Here is a 23,308-nt window from a genome sequence, read left to right as displayed (position 1 = left end):
ATGGAGATGGATGATCCGCTGTGGAGACCCCTAATGGGAGCAGCCGAAAGAAGAAGAAGTGGTGCAGTGAAGCAAAAGTGAGACAGAGTGTGTCCTGGTACCAGGTGTTTCTGGTTTATTAATAACAACAACAACAATAATAATAATAATACAATTAATTAGATTTGTGCATTTAACCATTTAATCGTGAACAAATCAAATTCCATGATTTGAAATCTCATTAATGACAATACAATACAACACAGTCAAGTGTCACGCTGCCATTTTTGGTCAATTTACCCTGTGAGACTTTGTCACATTTGTCCTGCTCTATATGAGGAGATAAGATTAAAGCTGTAACTGTGTGTGAGACACTGATCAGGTCAAGATGGCTTCCCTGTTCAAACACACACACACACACACACACACACACACACACACACACACACACACACACACAGCTGAAAGTCTAACTTATGTAATAGCTGAGTTGCCCTTTGACTGCACTGATCAACAGCAGAATCCTGCTCCTGTCTGTAACACGGCAGTTACGGTGCTATTTTCTTTCTCGGGTCACACCCGATTATTATCCTCAGGCTAAATCCGTAGTCTGGGCGGGGAGTCTTTAAAAGGCTAAAGAGAAAGAGAAGGGCGGGATTGTTATTAGAGCACAAAATATTTAACATCGTCAATTAGGTGTAGTCGAGTTAGCATGTTTCAGATAACTGAGTCTTCACGTATCTTTACACCACCTGCTATTCTTTCTTGGCAAAATAAATACAGTATGTATAAATTTATCTTTACAGCATTGATAAAACAATATAAGACAGGAGTTACTGATCGTTCAGGTTTGTTTTATACTAACTATTAGAACAAAACAACATTTAGATCTGTGTAGATTGTTTTAGTAAAAAGCTCCTGTCAAAAAGATTTGAACACCTCGTCTACCGTGTTTGAGACAAATGTGACATTTTTGTCTCTAACAATAGAACTTGTGTAAGATGGAGAACAAGAGAGTTGTTATCAGACTGCCTCAAATCCACACTCACACCTGGAGGTGGAAGCTTAATGGTTTGGGGTGGTTTTGGAGCAGGGAAGGACACATGAGCCGGAAAAGTGAAAAGAACCAACATGGCAACTATTCCATACTTCAACACCATGCAATTCCGTCTGGACTGCGGCTCATTAGAATCGACTTCACCGTACAACAAAACAACGCCCGAAACATACGTCCGAGTTCTGTTAGAGTTATTTAGAGAGTCGTCTGGACTGATATCTATCATGGAATAACCTGCCCAGTCACTGCATCTAAATCCTACTGAACTGCTCTGGGATTAATTTAATCACTAGAAAAAAACCTCTAAGTGAAAACACCTTTCCAAAGTTTCACATGAGGCTCGGAAAAGTGTTTTAGCTGAATGTTGGAGAAACAAAGTGTCCAGATGTTAAGATTGTGTAAAGGGGGATTTTTTATGGACATTTATAGATTTGGACAAAAGTTTTAGGACACCTAATGATAATGATGATTGGTATTTGCTTTTTGAACCTTCTATGCAACATTCAGTCTTGCTTTGCTGTTATAATAACCTCCATTCTTCTGGAAAGAAAAAAAGCCAGGAGTCCCAATATTTTTTGCAATATATTATAGCATTTACTGGAAAATACCTAGCAAACAAACTATTTGTTTAATTATTGCTAACTTCCTGACTAATATGATATGATATGATATGATATGATATGATATGATATGATATGATATGATAATACTGGTTTGTGATTGGCTGGAAGTTTAAAACGTTGAACACACAGGTAGTTTGTGAGCCCTTTATGATGAATACGGTGATTTTAAGGAATGGCTCAAAGCCCAAGAACGATTTGACAAACTGGAAAAAGAAAACGTTTAAATTAGAAATAGAATAAAAAACAGTACATGAATGACTTCAGTTAAACTCGTCCTCTATGTTGTGTGTCTGTGCAAGTACATATATCACACTGCACCACTTCCCCTGGCAGGGGCTGAGGTTTCGGCTTTGTGATGCAGCGAGTTTCAGTTTGCCTGTGTTCTGACGCGGTTTCTTTCAGTGGAACGAAACAAAAATAAATAGTGTCACGTCCTGGAGGATGAGTACATCATCGCATCGTTGTATCGGTGCCAAATGATTTTAGTGTGTAGATAAAGATGGAAAAAGTACAGAAACCCCAGTAAAAGGTCATGTGTCAGCGATGGGACTTTTCTCCCAGTGTTCGTCTTTTCTCTGCTCATGCTGGCACCATTTCCTTTACGGTGAAGTCCAGGCTTAAATCAAAGCATGGGAAGTAATACAGACCTGTCATTAGCTCGAGAGTCCCGGGATAAACCCTACAATTAAAAGTGTCAGGTTTTGTTTAGAGCTGTAGAGGAAAAGCCCCTTTAGAGTGAAACTGTTTTAGGATGTAGCTCTCAAACAGGAGGTTAAATAAAAATAACTAAGAAGATGAAAGTAATACCCCATGCACAGATGATCCAAAGATATTGCTTTAAAACCGAACCATTAGCAAATGTCGAGAACCGTTTAAAAAATGTTTGTATTTTTTTTCATATATTGACCGATTCAGGAAAGAGGAACGTCTCCAGGCTCAGATATGGACCTAAAATAGAAATGCTGGATCATCTAGCATGCGTCTGATGCCTCAGGCATGTCGGATCATCCAGTCAGAGTACTGTAAAGGCCCGGGTTAGGTTTCAGTACAGTTCTTAACACTGTCTGCAACATCAGCTTAAAATTTCTACTCGCTTTATCAATGCACCAGAAGCGAACGTATCATTTGGGTTCGATTACCAAACGATCTTCTCTGCACTACACGACCTCGTGTGTATCATGACAATGACGGCATCGAGGGCGTGGAAGGAGACAAAACACTATGGAAATTTCCACTGCGATGTGTTCTAATACTAAGTATAGTCTCTCTGTCCTCAGATGGTCTACAAGAGCTTTGAATACACACTTATCCTTTCTATATTAAGGGCTTGTGAGAATTCACACATCACCAGTGTGTGTAAATACAGTACTGGGTGATGGTGCGTGATCTTGCGCACACAGGTCAAATGAAATGAATGCATATTGAAGCTTTTTGTTTAAAACCCCCCAAAACACTGCATTCATGGTTTTGGGACACCAGACTTTCCCCAGCCATATGTGGTTCTTCTTCAAGTTCTTGTTGGAGGCATACAGCACGTCTGTGGATGTGGTAGCATGAAATCTTCCTTTCACTTGAACTAGGAGGCCCGAAACAGGGCCAGCATTACAAAACCCCTGTGCACAAAGCCAGCTCCACAAAGATCTGCTTTGCATGGGTTGGAGTGGAAGATCTCTGTGTTCAAATAAGGAGAGATTACAAAGAAATGAAATTCATTTCTTCACAGACAGAGGAAGTGTAAGTGCAGATCTCAGCACATCTAACCTCACACTGCAATCTTCCTGTCTGATTTACAAATGTGTAAGGGGATGGCAGGGTTAGTCAGGGTTGGTATGTGTAATGTGTAGTTAGGGTGGTTGGCAGGGTTATGGTAAATGGGTAGTTATGGTGGTAGGTAGGGTTAGGGTAAATGTGTAGTTATGGTGGTAGGTAGGTTAAGGGGAAATGTGTAGTTATGGTGGTAGGTAGGATTAGAGTGGATGTGTAGTTAAGGTGGTAGGTAGGTTTGGGGTAAATGTGTAGTTATGGTGGTAGGTAGGGTTAGAGTGGCTGTGTAGTTATGGTGGTAGGCATGTTTAGGGTAAATGTGTAGTTATGGTGGTAGGTGGGGTTAGGGTGGATGTGTAGTTATGGTGGTAGGTAGGGTTAGAGTGGCTGTGTAGTTAAGGTGGTAGGTAGGTTTAGGGTAAATGTGTAGTTATGGTGGTAGGTAGGATTAGAGTGGATGTGTAGTTATGGTGGTAGGCACGTTTAGGGTAAATGTGTAGTTATGGTGGTAGGTAGGGTTAGAGTGGATGTGTAGTTATGGTGGTAGGTAGGTTTGGGGTAAATGTGTAGTTATAGTGGTAGGTAGGATTAGAGTGGATGTGTAGTAAGGTGGTAGGTAGGTTTGGGGTAAATGTGTAGTTATGGTGATAGGAAGGATTAGAGTGGATGTGTAGTTAAGGTGGTAGGTAGGTTTGGGGTAAATGTGTAGTTATGGTGGTAGGTAGGATTAGAGTGGATGTGTAGTTAGGGTGGTAGGTAGGTTTGGGGTAAATGTGTAGTTATAGTGGTAGGTAGGATTAGAGTGGATGTGTAGTTAGTGGTAGGTAGGGTTAGGGTAAGTGTGTAGTTATGGTGGTAGGCAGGGTTAGAGTGGCTGTGTAGTTAGGGTGGTAGGTAGGTTTGGGGTAAATGTAGTTATAGTGGTAGGTAGGATTAGAGTGGATGTGTAGTTAGGGTGGTAGGTAGGGATAGGGTAAGTGTGTAGTTATGGTGGTAGGCAGGGTTAGAGTGGCTGTGTAGTTAGGGTGGTAGGTAGGTTTAGGGTAAATGTGTAGTTATAGTGGTAGGTAGGATTAGAGTGGATGTAGTTAGGGTGGTAGGTAGGGATAGGGTAAGTGTAGTTATGGTGGTAGGCAGGGTTAGAGTGGCTGTGTAGTTAGGGTGGTAGGTAGGTTTGGGGTAAATGTGTAGTTCAACATTCACTGCTGCTTTAAGTTTAAATGCATAAATAACCAAACTCCTGGTTCAGAAAGTAAAAGACGTCTTTTTCGGTTTTGAACACCTGCAGTAAATGCAAAAAAAAGGTTTCAAGCTCTATGCTGAGTTTCATACTGAATGCATCAGTAAGGTTTTGAGCACTTCACACTCCACACTCATTCAGGTGTTATCATTGTAAGTGAACACAGGGCTCTGTTCTGGTTCTAGTTCTGCTTTGAGGAACCAGCCTGGATGGTTTTGAAACCTGAAGGTTTAATCTGTACACAATAAGTAAGGAATAAACCACTTGGTGTGTGAGTGCAGCTGGAGCAAAATATTATGCTGGGTATTTTGTCATTTTTAATTTTTTTATTAAAATTACAATTAATACAATTATTAATTGTTATTATGTTGATAGATCTTAAATATCTTCTAAAAGGGCACTACTGAGAGAAATGAATAAGATATCAACATGTTTCCCAAAGACAAAATTACAATTTACAATAAGCTTGCTGTTAAAAATTTGAACCCTCAAAAGATAAGTTTAATAACCATGTGTTTGTCAGCTTCCTAAAGAAGTAAATAATTTTCAAAATCATATAAACAAGTCAAATATGCAGAAAATGCTGGAGAAACCAAATACTGTGCAGTTCCTGGAGAACATTTCTAAAGAAGCTCAGGACAAACAGGAGACTCGAGTTATTTACTTTCCAGGTAAAACACAGTATTAATAATCAGTGTAAACCCTTTTAACACCTGCTGTATGAAATTAAATTTTTATCATCTCATTTTCTTGTGATTAACATTTTACAGATTCTGCAAAGGACATTATACTAATGACCAACCCTGTAAAACCTTTTATCTGCTTATAGTTACATGTTGTAAAGCATCAATGATACCCAAGGCCTCTTCTGTCACTTATATTATAGCTGCTATAAACACTCATTCCTCTTCTTTTAACTTACTAATGAGAAGCTAGATCCCAACTCCCAAATGGGTAGTTATGGTGGTAGGTGGGGTTTAGGGTGGATGGGTAGTTATGGTAGTAGGTGGGGTTTAGGGTGGATGGGTAGTTATGGTGGTAGGTGGGGTTTAGGGTGGATGGGTAGTTATGGTAGTAGGCAGGTTTAGGGTGGATGGGTAGTTATGGTAGTAGGCAGGTTTAGGGTGGATGGGTAGTTATGGTGGTAGGTGGGGTTTAGGGTGGATGGGTAGTTATGGTGGTAGGTGGGGTTTAGGGTGGATGGGTAGTTATGGTGGTATGTGGGGTTTAGGGTGGATGGGTAGTTATGGTAGGTGGCAGGTTTAGGGTGGATGGGTAGTTATGGTGGTAGGTGGGGTTTAGGGTGGATGGGTAGTTATGGTGGTGGTAGGTGGGGTTTAGGGTGGATGGGTAGTTATGGTGGTAGGTGGGGTTTAGGGTGGATGGGTAGTTATGGTAGTAGGCAGGTTTAGGGTGGATGGGTAGTTATGGTAGTAGGCAGGTTTAGGGTGGATGGGTAGTTATGGTGGTAGGTGGGGTTTAGGGTGGATGGGTAGTTATGGTGGTAGGTGGGGTTTAGGGTGGATGGGTAGTTATGGTGGTAGGCAGGTTTAGGGTGGATGGGTAGTTATGGTAGTAGGCAGGTTTAGGGTGGATGGGTAGTTATGGTGGTAGGTGGGGTTTAGGGTGGATGGGTAGTTATGGTGTTAGGTGGGGTTTAGGGTGGATGGGTAGTTATGGTAGTAGGTGGGGTTTAGGGTGGATGGGTAGTTATGGTGGTAGGTGGGGTTTATTTATTTATTATGAATGATTTTATATATTTTCTGAGAGAGAGAGAGAGAGAGAGAGAGAGAGAGAGAGAGAGAGAGCACTGTTATAAAAAAGGAATCTGATTTGGGAAGTGATGTTAAGAAGCAGTTATATCTTTTCCTGATGCAGGAAATGGAAAAGAAGAAGCTGCAGGTTCAGAGGAAGGTTTCATAAGCAGTAAGAGAGGAAGCGCTAAAGTAGAGAGAGAGAGGGGGGAACAGCAAAATGACCCTTCAGAGATGTAATCTCACCCACTCTGCTGTGTACCTGCTACATTTCCATTAAGCATCTTTGGCCTTTGTGGTGTGTGACGTATGTGGGTCAGTGTGTGCATGATTCAGACCGGACAATACGCGTCATCAGCCCTGAGAACAAGGAACTGCTGAATATAAAAGAAGGCGCTGTAGTGGAAACGTGGCCCGTGTCTTGGATTTGGAAAAAATGTTTGCTTTACCTTTCTTCACTTAAAATGAATGAATTATAAGTAAAGGAGTTATACTGCATACGAAGCAACAGATGGAAATCTAGAACTCTGACTGAACATTTTAGTGTTTTGAGGATGTTAATAATGTAAACATCGACCATTATTGTTAGATGGCTGGTTTGTTGTCCATGTTTTTTTCACTTTGTAATTCAAATGCATGGAGGTCAGTAGTGATGTAAACAGGATGAGGATTTAATTTAACTCTGTACATTTCCATAATATGCTCAATATTCAATATCTCAATCAATTCCAATAAAATCAGACACAAAAGATTTTGAAACGTGCAATGACAGAAATTTCAACATGAAAAATCTAAATAGTGTTTTTAAATAACAGAAGCTCTGACAAACAAGTGACTCGTATGGTAGGTTTTGCTACATAAGTGGAATTTGGTGATATTGTGGTAAAATATAAAGCGTATTCATTTCAAGCCTATGAAAAAAAGATCAAACTGATCCATTGATTCGAAACACAACCAGAAAGGAAATGGAGGTATAGGGTGAGTAAGGAAGAGAGAAAGGGAGAGAGGGAGGAGGAGGGAAAGACGTCATTTAAAACTCACTCTACGATTACCATGGCTTCACTTCCTGTCTATGTGGCAAGTCTTCTACACACCCTCAATGTGGAAAATTGTACACACACACACACACACACACACACACACACACACACACACACACACACACACACACAGCCCTTGTGTTTTTTTACATTCCTTCCACCCCAACATCTGCATCCACATAAGAGCAAATGTCATATGTTTGAAATCTGGCACACACATTATATATATATAGTTTTGTGAAAAAGTGTTTGCCCCCTAAACCTAATAACTGGTTGGGCAGCAGCAACAACTGCAATCAAGCGTTTGTGATAACTTGCAGTGAGTCTGTTTCAGCGCTGTGGAGGAATTTTGCTCCACTCGTCTCTGCAGAATTGTTGTAATTCAGCCACATTGGAGGGATTTCGAGCAGGAACCACCTTTTTAAGGTCATGCCACAGCAGCTCAATAGGATTCAGGTCAGGACTTTGACTAGGCCACTCACAAGGCCTTAATTCTGGTGTTTCTTCAGCCATTCAGAGGTGGACTTGCTGGTGTGTTTTGGATCATTGTCCTGCTGCAGAACCCAAGTTCACTTCAGCTTGAGGTCATGAACAGATGGCCAGACATTCTCCTTCAGGATTTTTAAGTAAACAGCAGAATTCATGGTTCCATTTATTACAGCAGGTCTTCTAGGTCCTGAAGCAGTGAAACAGCCCCAGACCATCACACTACCACCACCAGATTTTACTGTTGGTATGATGGTCTTTTTCTGAAATGCGGTGTTACATTTACGCCAGACGTAATGGGACACACACCTTCCAAAAAGTTCAGTCCACAGAGTATTTTCCCAAAAGTCTTGGTGATCATCAAGATGTTTTCTGGCAAAACTGAGATGAGCCTTTATGGTTTTTTTTGCTCAGCAGTGGTTTTGGTCTTGGAACTCTGCCATGCAGAACATTTTTGCCGTCTCTTTCTTATGGTGGAGTCATGAACACTGATTTTAACTGAGGCAAGTGAGACCTGCAGTTCTTTTGGATGATATTGTGGGGTCTTTTATGACCTCTTAGATGAGTCATCGCTGTGCTCTTGGGGTAATTTTGGTCAGCTGGAGACTCCTGGGAAGCTTCTCCACTGTTCCATGTTTTTGCCATTTGTGAATAATTTCTTTCACTGTAGTTCACTGGAGTCCCAAAGCTTTAGAAACGTCTTTATAACCTTTTCCAGACTGATGGATCTCAATCACTTTCTCTCATTTGTTTCTGAATTTCTTTGGATCTCGGCATGATGTCTCGCTTTTGAGCATCTTCTGGTCTACTTTACTTTGTCAGGCAGGTCATATTTAAGGTTTCCTTGATTGTGTACAGGTGTGGCAGTAATCAGGTCTGGGTGTGGCTGGAGAAATTCAACTCAGGTGTGATAAACCACAGTTTTAACAGGGGGGCAAACACTTTTTCACATGGGGCCATGATTTGGATTTTCTTGTCCCCCAATAATAAAAACCTTAATTTAAAAACTGCATGTTGTGTTCACTTGTGTTCTCTTTTACTAATATTTAAATTAGTTTGATGATCTGAAAGAAATCTTTTTCACACCACTGTATTCTCATTACAAAAGAAATATTAGCAAAATTATCCCGTAAATTCTCACCTATGGCTATTTAACTGACCGTTTATACATCAGTGTCAAGTACACACACCCACCCACACACCCACCCACATGCTGTTGGTTTACTAAACACGTTTTTGTCCAAAAACAATGAAACAGACACAATGTTATTCTACCAACATCCCTTTCTCAGTGACTCTCATCTCAACCATAAACAACACACTGAAGCAGCTTAAATTCTTCAATAAAGACTCGCTCCACTTATTGATTACCACAAAAATAACAATACAACGTTACAATACACCGCATAGGATTGGTAGGTACTTTTTCCATGTTTATAATAACCTTCGCTCTACTGGGAAGATTCCATTAGAATTCCACTAGAATTTGTGTTTGTGGAGATTCAGCCACAAGGGTGTAGTCAAGTCAGGTATAGGTGAGGTGAGGAGGCCTGGGGTGCAGTCAGCGTTCATATTCATCCCGAAGGTGTTCAGAGCTCTAAAGCAGGAGATGTTCCACTCCAACCCATGTTACACATATCTTCATGGAGCTGGCTTTGTGCACAGGGGCATTGCTGGAACAGGTTTGGGTCTCCCAGTCTTGTAGGGAAAATTTAGAGACATCCTATACAAAGGTGTTCCTCCAACAGCTTGGGGAGGAACCACATTTGACCACTGGACATAATCCGACACTAATGATAACAATTATTGGAACAAATGGGAAAAATCTTATTAAAAAAATGTAACTATATTTTTGACAATGTGACTTTTGTTCATTAAGGAGACTTATCAAAGGTTTTTTGGATGGAGGTTCCAGTGTGAGGGATTTTAACAGATTGGGGTTTCTCAATAACAGGACAAGCTACATTTCTGTAGAAACTATCATGATAAAGAGGGTATAATTTCAGTGAGAACAGGAAGTAGCTTGTTTTGTGGACCTGAACCTGTAACTATAAACAGATAAAATGTATATAATAATTAAAATACAATAAATTGCGGTATTAAAAACAAGGAATAAACCACTCTATGCGCTTTACTCGATTTTCAGTGTCACTACATCACCATGTTAGATATTTTCCAATAACAGCTTGAACAGAGCGTTTAATTCACAACATAAAATACTGAACCGTCTGCATCTGCGCAAATATATATAAGATTCTGAGCGGTGAAATGAAGAACACTGATTATCTCTTCGTTATGGCACCTGTTACCGGGTGGAATATATTTCTTAGGCAGCAGGTGAATATTTGGTCCTCAAAGTTGATGTGGAAAAATGGGCGATTTGGCGAGTTTGACAAATTGTGATGTCTTGACGTCTGGGTCAGAGCATCTCCAAAACTGCAGCTCTTGTGAGATGTTCCCGGTCTGCAGTGGTCAGTATCTATCAAAAGTGCTCCAAGGAAGGAACAGTGGTAAACCAGCGACAGGGTCATGGGTCATTGATGCACGTTTGGAGAGAAGGCTGGTCCCTGTGGTCCGATCCAACAGACGAGCTCCTGTAGCTCAAACTGTTGAAGAAGTTCATGATGTTAATGATCAATGAGTCAGGACTGTTTTAGCAGCTAAAACAGAGACCAACACAATATTAGGCAGGTGGTCATAATGGTATGCCTGATCGGTGTATATCCTGATATTTACCTTTTCAGTACACTAAACGTAAAACTTAAAAAAAGAGATAAATGAAACCAAGATCAGTCAGGTTTATGGCCATGGGCGATGTCTCCCATCAGCCATTGCACCCCTCACATGTCTAAACCTGAATCACATTTTTTTGTAATTAAGGCATGTATATAAGTATTACCTTTAACAGCAGTCTTTGTCTCATGATTGCCTTTTACAGTTGTCCTTGTTGGTGTCCAGGTTCCTGTATTCCCAAACCTTGTGTTTTATATTTATGTTTTTTGATTGTACCTTTGCAATATTAAAATATTAATACCGTATCTGCAGCTACTTTCTGCCTTTTTACATAGATAGATAGATAGATAGATAGATAGATAGATAGATAGATAGATAGATAGATACACTTTATTTATCCTAGAGGATGGTTGAATGAACATTGCCCTAAACCAGTACTGTGAAAGGTGAGACTATGTACATGGGTTAATTACAAGACAATATGATTCAGGTGGAGAGATCATGTGACACAGCATGCGAGAGTTCATTGGCTTCTGGGAAGTGTAGTCCAGAGCTATAATACTTACGTTAGCACCTTTTCCACCCTATCTGACAGTACATCTGAAAAAATGCACATTATCAACTTGTGCTTGTTAATACTATGAACAGCAGCTACACGAATTCCTCTCCACTGCTTCTCTTTTTTAACCCATCCAAAACAATCCAGAGGTTGCACCAACTCATGTTGTGCACCAACTCAAGTGGAAGATCTTGGACTTTCAAAGAGTAGATGCAGACCCCGCAAACATCCTGAACCATCTAAATATGTACCAGAAGCATTCAAAACCCACTTCATGTAGAGTTTGGATTTTGGACTTTGAGGATAAACAACCTCTTAATCGCTACTCAAATAAATAACATTTGCTGTTTCTCCATCATTGAACAGGCAGTGGCTTGGAGGAGTTGGAGTTGGATCTATGATGATCTCAGATGCTGAGCTATTTTATGTTCCACAACTCCAACTGAATGTATAAGACTGTAGAACGGACATTACTCGTGATCACACACTCTGGTTCGCATGTTATTACTCACTCTCGGGTATATTGTTTTAAAGACTATAATCACACTCTTGATGTCACACAAATGAGGATGGGTTCCTCTTTTGAGACTGGTTCCTCTCAAGGTTTCTTAATCATACCATCTAAGGGAGTTTTTCCTTGCCACAGTCGCCCCAGGCTTCTCATCGGAGGAAAATACACGCGATTCACTTATATAGAATTTTTATCATTCCGTAAAGCTGCTTTGATACAATCTCCATTGTGAAAAGCGCAATAGAAATAAACTGGAATTAGAACAGAAAGCTGTTTGAGTCCATGAGGAGACACTTCCTTGGCTAAAACCCAAACACGCATAGATATTCAGGGTCATAAGAAAGCCAGATTGTTTGCATTCCTTTGTGAATGCATCAAATAATAATGATTGTTATTTATAATTTAAATATGAGCCAAATCTTGATGGCTGCCTGGGTTGTAGCTCGCTAGTCGACACTATTAGCTAGGTGCAGTCCAGAAAACCAGCTAGCAAGCGGACAAGCTATAAGAGACAGAAGAAATGTAGATTTTCAGAGTCAAATAATCAGGTCAAGTGGGTTTTTATTGTCACAGTACAGTACACAGTGAAATGAAATGTTTCTCCAGGACCAATGTGCTACATAAACTAGCATAATACCAAAAACATATTTGATATAACTGTCTGTGTGTGTGTGTGTGTGTGTGTGTGTGTGTGTGTGATGAGCTTCAATGCAGGTAGATTTACAGATGTAGAATGTATTACAAATATCCCTGATGAAGGTAGGAGACTAAAGAATGAGTGACCCAGCATGTCTGCTTACTAAACAGTTAGCTAAGTTGCTAGCTATGCTAACTACAGCACTGTCGCTTATTAGCACATTTCCTTTCATACTTTCTAGTTTGACACCAGTGCAATCTTCATGAAGAGTTTCTCAGTTTTTGCCATGTTTTGTTAGTTAGTTAGCTAGTTAGGGATAACTGTGGTAACTTTATTTAGCTAGCAAAATTAGCATGATCGTGACTGTGTCCGTGCGTTTAAAGCTTAAAGCAGCTGCCACTGCAGTGAACATCTGGTGTTCTTCTCAAAATCACACATTTTTTTTGCTCGATCTTTAAAATAATTGGTAAAAAAAAAAAAAAAAAAAATCAGTGTTTGCTCCTGCGCCTTGTGATTTGTCTCATAACGTCAGTTCATTTATCTAATGATTTATATTATTGTTCCTCATTAGGAGTGAGAAACTAATCTATCACATCACTTTACCACATCTAATTACTTTCTGAGCATGCAAAACAAACAAAAAACGCTAATCTTAGCTATACCTAATTAGCGCTATTAGCTAGCTAAAAACCTAACAACTTGGCTACCACTCAGGCTGGAGGTTAAGGTCTTCAATCTACATTGAATCAACAACAACAGATTTTAATGTATTTAAAAAACATTGGGTGGCTTGCTTGCGAAAGCTTCCTGCTTGCTAATTTCCTAGGTTTAGCTACATAGCTAATACACGTACACGCAGCAGACGTGCTATATTACAATTGTATTATATTAGCAATGAATTGTGTTATACCTAAAACCTGCAGAGAAGAAAGCTGGAGCTAAAATTTTGACCAGAAAAATAAAATAATAATAATAATACATTCCATAGTTCATAGTTTATATTCTTCAGTTTTACTGAACCAGGAGGTTTTTCAGGTTTTGGTTTTACCCGTAAATGAGATCAAGCTTTGCTGGTTAACACACACACACACACACACACACACACACACACACACACACACACACACACACACACACACACACACTTTAATCTCAAACCCACTAACCTGAAGGGTGCATTAGGAGAAACATTTGATCTTTTTCCAGAAGGTACACTATATGTTCAAAAGTATATCAACACCCGACTTTCGTAACCCCGGTTCTCTTTCACCATCTCGTGTTCGAGATCCACCAGGTGGATCTCTCTACTCGATGTTCCAGAGAACCGGGGTTACAAAAGTAACCTATTGTTCTTCCCCAAACAACAAAATCTGCACACAATTGTACAGAAGTCTTTGGATGTGGAAACATGACATTTTGTCTTGAACTTGGAGATTCAAACATGTTCCAGCATGACAATGCTCCAGTGCACAAATCCATGAAGATCTCCTTTAGAGCTCTGACCTCTAAAATGTTGAACATAGTGAATGTGAACACTGCACCTCAGGCCTCCTCACCTCACCTTCATCAGTACCTGCTTTTACTAACACTCTTGTGGCTGGATGAATCTCCACAAAAATCTAGTGGAACATCTTCCCAGAAGAGTGGAGCTCAATATTACAGCAAATGGGGATTAATGTAAAACAGGATCTTCAAAAAGTACCACCAGTACCACCAAATAACCATGTGTCTACAAACCTTTGCCCATGAAGTGTAAATTCTAGATGTATAGTGTATAGTGTCTTAGTATTTAGTCATTTAGGACAGTATACAAACTCTTATACCACTAATTAATGTTGAGAGTCTTTAAATTCCCAGGTTTCCTTGGGAGGATGGGAAAGAAGGATCCCAAGGCTCAGTTTAGTTTAAAAAATGCTTCATTCACTTTTATTTCTCAAGGTTTAATACAATTATAATTATTTTGAACATCAACCAAAACAATGCTGCTCCAGATTTTCACCAAGAATCATCTGGAATAAAATTACAATCATGTGTTTTTAATACTGGCTGAAAAAAAGAGAAAAAAATAATTCAAACGTTTATGTGAAATGTTTTAGTTTCCTAATTCCTGTTTTTTTTTTCCTAGTTTCGGAGCCTTTCTTGATATATGATGGAAAACATGTAGAGTACAAGTTCAACACAGATAACAATAATCACAAGGTCAAAGTCAAAGGTCACTTCACACTCGAACCATAACTTCAGTCTGTGTAAAGTGTTATAGTATAAATGTAGCTTTAACAGACATCAAACATTAATACACTATATGGCCAAAAGTTTGTGGACACCTGACCATAACATTCATTTGTATTTTTCTGAACATCTTATTCAACATTCGATCCCAATTTACAGTTAATTAACTCCACTCTTCTGTGAAGATGTTCCACTAGATTTTGAAGTGCGCTTGTGGAGATTTGTAGAGATGAATTCAGACACAAGGGTGTTAGTGAAGTCAGATACTGATGTAGGTCAGGAAGTGTGAAGGCCTGGGGTGCAGTCAGCATTTACATTCATTGTTCAATAGGGTTTAGAGATTTATAGCAGGAGATCTTTCAATCCAACCCATATAAAGCAGATCTTCATGGAACTGGCTTTTGTGCTCATGCTGTAACACGTTTCGGTCTGAAGGCAGTTAACCTGTTAAGACTGTGTACTTCTTATGTTCTGCTAACAGTACAGAAAAGAATCATATATAGCTTTAGATAGAGGATTGTGTTCATCCAAGACAAAAATTTATGTCAGACAAAGTCAGTATGTCCCAATACTTTTGACCATATAATGTGTATATTATTTACGTTTCTTTATGTCATTTATCTGTTTATCATCTCATATATATATAATACAAGGCTTGTATATATTCTTACTGTACTTTTATTATGTCATTGTCAGCCTTAAACTAAAATCAATTAAAGATGAGAAAACGAATAAATTCAGGATGTAAGTAAATTCTCGAACCATTTTCTTGAAATTCAACTCAATATGGTCAAACACAAGGTTAAAAAAAACTCAGACTGGCAGCGACACTGGGCAGGAATACATACACAGGGGCTCATATGGGTGCTTATGGGGAATTTCACATTAAAACACAGCAACACACAAACACACACACACACACACACACACACACACACACACACACACACACACATTCTCCATTCTGCTGAATGCGTGCTGAATAAATATTGAACTTTCCACAGGCAGTTGCGTTATTTATATAGTAGGAAGAGAGATGGAGGTCCACGCATGAAGGACATGCTGAACAAACACACACACACACACACACACACACACACACACACACACACACACACACAGTGTTCCTAAGCAAAGTACACATCTACATGTGTTTATTGGGTGTATTTAATAATTACATTAGCAAATAAGTCTTTTGTTTGCATTGTGTTTGTGTGTGTGTGTGTGTGTGTGTGTGTGTGTGTGTGTGTGTTCCAGTAGGCATTCAGCAGATTGGATTGGTTTTCTTCTTTCTTTAGCATGTAAAATCTTTAAATTCTCTGTCTGTCTGTCTGTCTGTCTGTCTGTCTGTCTGTCTGTCCATATTTGTTGTACATTACTCATGCCTGATGGGAAATGACTCAGTCACGCTGTACTCACATTCCAAACGTTCTGACATGTTCAAACTCCGAACCAGGACGCAATTCCAGAAATGCCCCCTCCCCCCACTGTAGCTCCCCCGAGGCCTCCTGTGTGACCTCAGACCTCTTTTTTCCACTGTTCTCGAGGATTTTGATAGCTTTCAAGTACAGCTTATCAAAATTGGATAAGAACGGTCACATTGACTTTGTACGTTGTGCTGATGCTGAAAGGAAGGCCGACGTTCACACGTCTCCGTGAAACCAAAACACATTAGCCGAAACGTCGTACACTCTTTATTATAGAAAATAATACTTAACAACGAGGTGCCGATTTTTCTGAGAAATTGCATAGGAAATAGATGCAGGGTCAATCAGGAGCGCCAGTTTCACTTACAGAAATGCGCATAATATTCCAGTGGAATAATGTAGCAGAAATTAGAAGATTTATCTAGAATTTATCTTTCTATCCAAAAGTATTTGGACACTTGACCATGATTGAAATAATAATAATAATAATAATAATTAATAAAGATACATCTATCTATCTATCTATCTATCTATCTATCTATCTATCTATCTATCTATCTATCTATCTATCTATCTATCTATCTATCTATCAGTTTTTGGGCATTTGACCATGATAATAATAATAATAATAATAATAATAATAATAATAATAATAATAATAGAGATATTTGGAGATGTTATCTTTTGGCTTTTACACTGTGAGGAAGGTCGACTTTGGCAAAAAGCCAGCAATCATACTCATCTGTTGATATCCTCACTGCATTCTCTCTCACTATCTAGTAGACCAGAGAGAGAAAAAGAGAGAGAAAGAGGGGGAGGAAGAGAGATGAAGAAGAGACAAATAAGGACACAGATGAGTACACAATTAATCATAAATACACAATGACACGATAGTAATGAGTACAGAGCCGGAGCTTATCGCCATCCGGCCTGATATCTGGATTTCGATGAATGGAATAAACACTGAATATATCACGTGTTCTTTATTTGACAAGGTAAAGGCAGAAAGAAGAAGGGATGAAGTGCAGGAGAGAACAAAGAAATGGAGGGATGAATCGAAGAGAAGAGAGAAAATGAGGGATGCAGTAAAAGAGAGGAGAAAAAGAGAAAGGACGAGATGGAAGAGACGAGAGAGGAACGGAGTGATGCGGTGAAAAGATGAGAGAAAGAGAGGATGAATTGATTAAAAGAAATAAAATGATGGATGAAGTAAAAGAAATAGAGAAATACAGTAAAAGAGATGAGAAAGAAATGGAGATACAGTAAAAGAGATGAGAAAAAGAAGAAGGAATTAAATAAGAAGAGAGAAAGTGAGGGATGAAGTGATAGTAAAAGAGAGACGGAGAGATGTGGTGAAAGAGAAACGAGAGAGGAGAGGGTGAATTGAGAGGAGGAATTGAGAGAATGAATTGAAAGAGACGAGAGCGAAAGGGAGGATGAAGTCAAAAGACCATAGAGAAAGAGGAATGATGTGAAAGAGACGAGAGAGAAAAGAACGGATGCGGTAAAATAGAGGCGAGAAAAAGAGGCAGGAAATAAAAAAAGAGGAGTGAAAGAAAAGTAAGGATAAAGTGAAGGAGAAGAGAAATAAAAGGAGGAATGACGCAAAAGAGATGAGAGAGAAAGGGAGGCATACAATAAAAGACAGAGAGAAAACGAGAGATGAAGTGAAAGAGAAGGGGAAAAAAATGAGTAATGACAAAAGTGAATTTGAGAAATATACAGCGCTGTACAATTACACATTTTACCACAAACTGCTACTTCTACTTTATTTCTTACTAATTACACACTGCTGCGCCGACATCCTGTGTGTGTGTGTGTGTGTGTGTGTGTGTGTGTGTGTGTGTGTGTGTCTGGAACCCATGAGCCATTAGGAGTGAGACACCTATGATTATAGAGGTACTTTGTAGTGACTTTGTGACCATGTGGGCCTTCGTATGTGTGTGTGTGTGTGTGTGTGTGTGTGTGTGTGTGTGTGTGTGTGTGTGTGTGTGTGTGTGTGTGTGTGCATGTGTGTGTGTGTGTGTGTGTGTGTGTGTGTGTGTGTGTGTGTGTGTACCTCTATAGCCACACACAGTTCAGGACAGCAGAGCTCCCAAGGCTGAAGGGAGTTTAAGACCCTAAAGAAGACGTGTGGTCGGATACGCAGAGTTCTCTCCTGTGTGTAACGCTTCAGTTTCTCCACTACACACACCAACTTCCTATTTGAGTGTGTGTGAGAGGGCAGGCTGCGAAGTAAAGCTGAGAGCCTGGCAACATGACACACACACGCACACATACACACACACACACACACACACGCAAGATATAAAAGGGACCTACAATTTAAATTACATCTAACCCCCCTAACACACACACACACACACACACACACACACCACTGGGTACTGTAGGGTGTGTCTGGTGTGTTAAATTCCTGCACTTGTGGATTTTGGGTGGCACATGGCACAGAGGAAGAACTACCTCTAGATATATTGGAGAGAGAGTGGTATCTCTGTACTCCACTCATCCACCTCTTCCTACAGAGAGAGAGAGAGAGAGAGAGAGAGAGAGAGAGAGAGAGAGAGAGAGAGAGAGAGAGAAGTATGTCAATACAAATATATCAAGTATAATGTCATGTGAGGAAGTAACTCACTTGGCTTTGAGGTCGAGAGTTTCGGTTAAATTCAGCGATAATTCCCGAGTTCTTTCTTTAAACATCAGCTGCATTTCTGCCAACATGGCCGCCTTCTCCTGACTAAACACTGTGGAAGCTTGTGAATTTAAGGAACTGCAAGAAAAAAAAAAAATACATACAAATGGATTCTCTATTTTAATGCTTTGTGGAACTTGAATGACTTTCCTAATGTGTGTGTAGGGATATAGTGTGTAGATGTGGGGGTGGTGTATGTAAATGCAGTTTGTGTAGATTTGGTGTGTGTATAGTGTGTATAGGGATAGGGATATAGTGTGTAGATGTTGTGTGTATGGGGGTAGTGTGTGTAGATGTAGTGTGTATGAGGGTAGAGTGTGCAGATGAAGTGTGTATAGGGGTCATGTATGTAAATGCAGTTTGTGTAGATTTGGTGTGTGTAGATGTAGTGTGTATGAGGGTAGAATGTGTAGATGTTGTGTGTATTGGGGTTGTGTATGTAAATGCAGTTTTTGTAGATTTGGTGTGTGTGTAGATGTAGTGTGTAGGGGTGGAGTGTGCAGATGAAGTGTGTATAGGGTCGTGTATGTAAATGCAGTTTGTGTAGATTTAGTGTGTGTGTAGATGTAGTGTGTATGGGGTAGTGGGTGCAGATGTAGTGTGTATGAGGGTAGAGTGTGTAGATGTTGTGTGTATTGGGGTTGTGTATGTAAATGCAGTTTTTGTAGATTTGTGTGTGTGTGTGTGTGTGTGTGTGTGTGTGTGTGTGTGTGTAGGTGTAGTGTGTATAGGGGTAGTGGGTGTAGATGTAGTGTGTATCGGGTTGTGTATGTAAAAGCAGTTTGTGTAGATTTGTTGTGTGTGTAGATGTTGTGTATTTACAAACATGTGTTTGGTGAAATTCTCACCTCTTTGCTGTGTGTGACTCCAGTTTCCTAGTCACTGTACTGTCCTGTGTGTTATACTGAGCTCTAAGTGTCTCAAAACTGGACACACACACACACACACACACACACACACACACACACACACACACACACACACATTGCATTATACTTCAACAGTCAGTGTTTCATCATCTCTGTGTGATGTTCAGCATCACACCCAAACCCACAGCACTGACTCACACAAAGTCATCTGAAACAGGACTCAGGAGTGTGTGGAGTGTATGTAGAGTGTGTGTAGAGTGTGTGTGGAGTGTGTGTGTAAAGTGTGTGAGATTGTGTGTGAGGATGTGATGCATGATTACCTGATGATATCAGTTTCACAGCTGCAGTCTTTGGTTGAGCCGTAAAGCTCTTTTGAAACACTCTGGTGAACTTCATTCAGCAGCACCTGCAAGTCTGAGACACACACACACACACACACACACACACACACACACACACACACACACACACACATTTATTGTGCGTTACACAGATGTTTCTAGGGCAGTAAAGTCACAAATCAAACACACAATATAGTGTTTAGTAATAAATGGAAATGTCTAGTCACTATAAGCCTCTTAGAGAAGACACCAGGAAGACAGAAACAACAGCAAGGCACAAGACAGACAGCAGGAAGACACAAAGAAGACACCAGGAAAAATAAAAAAAAGGGAAAGTATATGAAGAGAAGAATATAAAAGAGCTGACAAAAAAGAAACAAGAGGAAATGAAAGGAAGACACCGAGGACAAAGAACAGTTTAGTGTTCAGTATTTCCTGGAAGATACCTGGAAGCTTCCAGGAAACAAAACAGGAAATAGAATAACAACTGGAAGTCACTTCCTATTTATATTAAAAAACAAACCGAAAAAAACTTCAGAAAAATAACAAGAAGGTGAAGGATAAAATGGTGCTCAATTTGCTTTTAGGAAACAAAACACAAAGGGAGACACAGGAAATTCTCAGGAACAGACAACAGGAAGTCACATTAAAGATTTCCTGAAAGACCCCTGGAAGAGTTTAGAAAAATATATGATAAAAAGACATAAAGAAGAGCATTGGTTATAAATATAAAAATGAAAGCAGAAACACACAAACAGACGAGGGGAAAACTCCTGGAAAACGTCCAGAAAAACCCAAAGAAACAAATGATAAAACTCCATGAAGACATCATTAGAAGGTGAAAAACACCTGAAATGCACATGATGTACATCATAAACTAATCATAACCTGACAAAACCAAACTATTAATGATGCAAATGAGGACTAGAGCAGGAGGAAATCAGTTCAGTGGAAAACCAGGAAGAGAAAATTGAATTTTGCTCAAAATCATGGCACTATTGGTTTACAGTTAAATAGACACAATAAAAACAAACATAAAACATTACAAATGTTCCATCACTGAAGTGACATTAGAGAAAATAATCATGATGTTAGCTCGCCCTCTGCTGGTCAACCTGTGCAACACACTGTAACTATAACTAACAAAAACAGACAGACAGACAGACAGACAGACAGACAGACCGATAGACGATAGATAGATAGATAGATAGATAGATAGATAGATAGATAGATAGATAGATAGATAGATAGATAGATAGATAGATAGATAGAGCTCTCTGCTGCCATCTGCTGATCTGATATCTGAACACTCCTTTTTCATAGACACTGAGGGAAACACTGAACCCTACAATATAGTTTCCTGTTTATATGGTCCACCTTTACACACACACACACACACACACACACACACACACACACACACACACACACACACAGTGACCTACATTTAGAAATGGAGGATCTGGCTGTGACATCACCATGCTCGAACACTCACTCTCTTCACCAGAGAAAGTGACATCACAGGAGGACATGTTGCTTAACACTGAGGTTGTTAACACAGATGACGACATGGTATTGAGGCCCGAGGACTTGTGGGTCAGAGAGGTGATGTGAGACAGTCTGATTCCAGGGCGCATAGACTGAGAGAGAGAGAGAGAGAGAGAGAGAGAGAGAGAGAGAGAGAGAGAGAGAGAGAGAGAGAGAGAGAGAGAATCAGTCCTGCACTTTTATAATGAATAAGTACTAGATAATGAATATTATAATCATTATTTCCTTTTTATTACAATCATTCAATCTGTATTTGTCTGTCTATCAGAGAGTGACAGACCTTTGGTGGAGAAATTAATCGATCCCATTTGGCCTGAATTAACTTCTCTCTGTACACAGACTTATGAATGTTTCTGCTCCGCCCTGGATCCCTGAGATGGACAGACAGACAAACAGATAACCAGACAACAGGCAGACAAACAAAAAGATGCAGACAGACAGACAGACAGACAGACAGACAGACAGGGGCAGACAGACAGACATAAAGATGGAGACAGAATTACACACACACTCACACACACACACACACACACACACACACACACACACACACACACAGATAAACAGAGACACAGAGAGTTATTTAGTGACAGGCAAAAAAGCAAATAGCAATAGGAATACTGAGATGGAAGGGGGGGTAAATAGCGAGAGCGGTAGGTAGAGGCAGATAGATATATTTATTATTCATTTAGTTATTATTATTATTATTATTATTATTATTATTATTATTGCTGTCATTGTTATAGAAGGTGTAAGCAGAGTGTAAAGGCATCAAGGCAGCCACCGGGGGCAGCCTCTCTCTTACTGTACCTCACACTGTCTACATTAACACAGAACCAAATGACCACAGGAGGTTTCTGCTCTCTGGACACTTCCTCAGCGTTAGCCTGAGCTCATGGGTAAATCAAGGTGGAAGTAACTAGAGCAGGAGAAAACCGGACCATGTAGCAAAGCAAGACCCAAAACACACTGTCACACAACACAGGGTCAATCACCAGACCTTAACCCGAGTAAACATTTCACCTCCTGAAGAGGAGACTGAGGGAGAAACTCTCTGGAAAACAACAACAACTAAAGGAAGCTGCATAAAAAGCCTGAAATAAACATTCACAACAACCAGTTATTACATGGTTTGAGGGTTTTTTGTAAATACAAACAAAAGTATTGGGACACCCGAGTTCTCCAGCCGGATGTGTTTCTTTTCCAAACTATTACCACAAAATTGGAGGCACACAAAAGAATAGGTTGTGTTTGGATTCTGTAGCATCAAATCTTCCTTTCACTTGACTTTACTAGGAGACACAAACCTGTTCCAGCCTGATAATGCCCCTGTGCACAATGCCAGCTTCATTAAGATCTGCTTTCCATGGGTTGGAGTAAAAGATCTCTAGAGCAATAGAGCTCTAATCTCAACCCTATTAGGATGAATGTAAACGTTGACTGCACCCCAGGCCTCCTCACCTCACCAACATCAGCACCTGACTTTACTAACATCCATGTGCCTGAATGAATCTCCACAAGCGCAACTCTGAAATCTAGTGGAACATCTTCCCAGAAGAGTGGAGGCTATTATAAGAGCGTATGGGGACTAAATGTGGAATGGGACGTTCCAAAAGAAGCACATACCAATTTTATGGTGAGGTGTCCACAAACTCTGATCTTTCAGTTACTTTTACTTCTACTATTATTAATCATAACAAAAAAGAAGTGACATTGCTGTTCCTATACTTTCGAAAGGGGGACTGTATATACAGACACACTCTGCTTTTGAGTCTTGAAGCCAAACACAGTTATAAAAAAGACACACTCAGGCATGCGT

General features: G+C 39.8%; 1 protein-coding gene and 1 long non-coding RNA gene across 4 annotated transcripts in view; both read right to left on the bottom strand.

Annotated features, from left to right (window-relative positions):
* Nucleotides 1-10,042: 10,042 nt before the first annotated feature.
* LOC124380782 lies at nucleotides 10,043-11,414 on the bottom strand. The gene is made up of 2 exons (XR_006924730.1): nucleotides 10,843-11,414; nucleotides 10,043-10,549 (listed from the first exon to the last, which is right to left on the bottom strand). It is a non-coding gene; the product is annotated as an uncharacterized LOC124380782 (long non-coding RNA).
* Nucleotides 11,415-16,642: 5,228 nt separating this feature from the next.
* The window catches only part of LOC124380314 (coiled-coil domain-containing protein 60-like), a 27,301-nt gene continuing 20,635 nt past the window's right edge, over nucleotides 16,643-23,308 (bottom strand). For all 3 annotated transcript variants that reach the window (XM_046841173.1, XM_046841172.1, XM_046841174.1), the window contains exons 8-15: nucleotides 21,770-21,860; nucleotides 21,387-21,581; nucleotides 19,921-20,014; nucleotides 19,580-19,657; nucleotides 18,675-18,809; nucleotides 18,418-18,558; nucleotides 18,099-18,288; nucleotides 16,643-16,815 (exon numbers count right to left, since the gene is read on the bottom strand). In XM_046841173.1, coding sequence (XP_046697129.1) covers nucleotides 19,997-20,014; nucleotides 21,387-21,581; nucleotides 21,770-21,860 — 304 coding nt within the window. In that variant the 3' untranslated portion in view covers nucleotides 16,643-16,815; nucleotides 18,099-18,288; nucleotides 18,418-18,558; ... (1 more) ...; nucleotides 19,580-19,657; nucleotides 19,921-19,996. The remainder of the gene's footprint in view (nucleotides 16,816-18,098; nucleotides 18,289-18,417; nucleotides 18,559-18,674; nucleotides 18,810-19,579; nucleotides 19,658-19,920; nucleotides 20,015-21,386; nucleotides 21,582-21,769; nucleotides 21,861-23,308) is intronic.

The sequence above is a fragment of the Silurus meridionalis genome, chromosome 27 (genome assembly GCF_014805685.1).
Source record: "Silurus meridionalis isolate SWU-2019-XX chromosome 27, ASM1480568v1, whole genome shotgun sequence".
Taxonomy (NCBI): domain Eukaryota; kingdom Metazoa; phylum Chordata; class Actinopteri; order Siluriformes; family Siluridae; genus Silurus; species Silurus meridionalis.
Note: the sequence above shows the minus strand (reverse complement) of the source record. Positions and strands in the feature narration are given on the sequence as shown.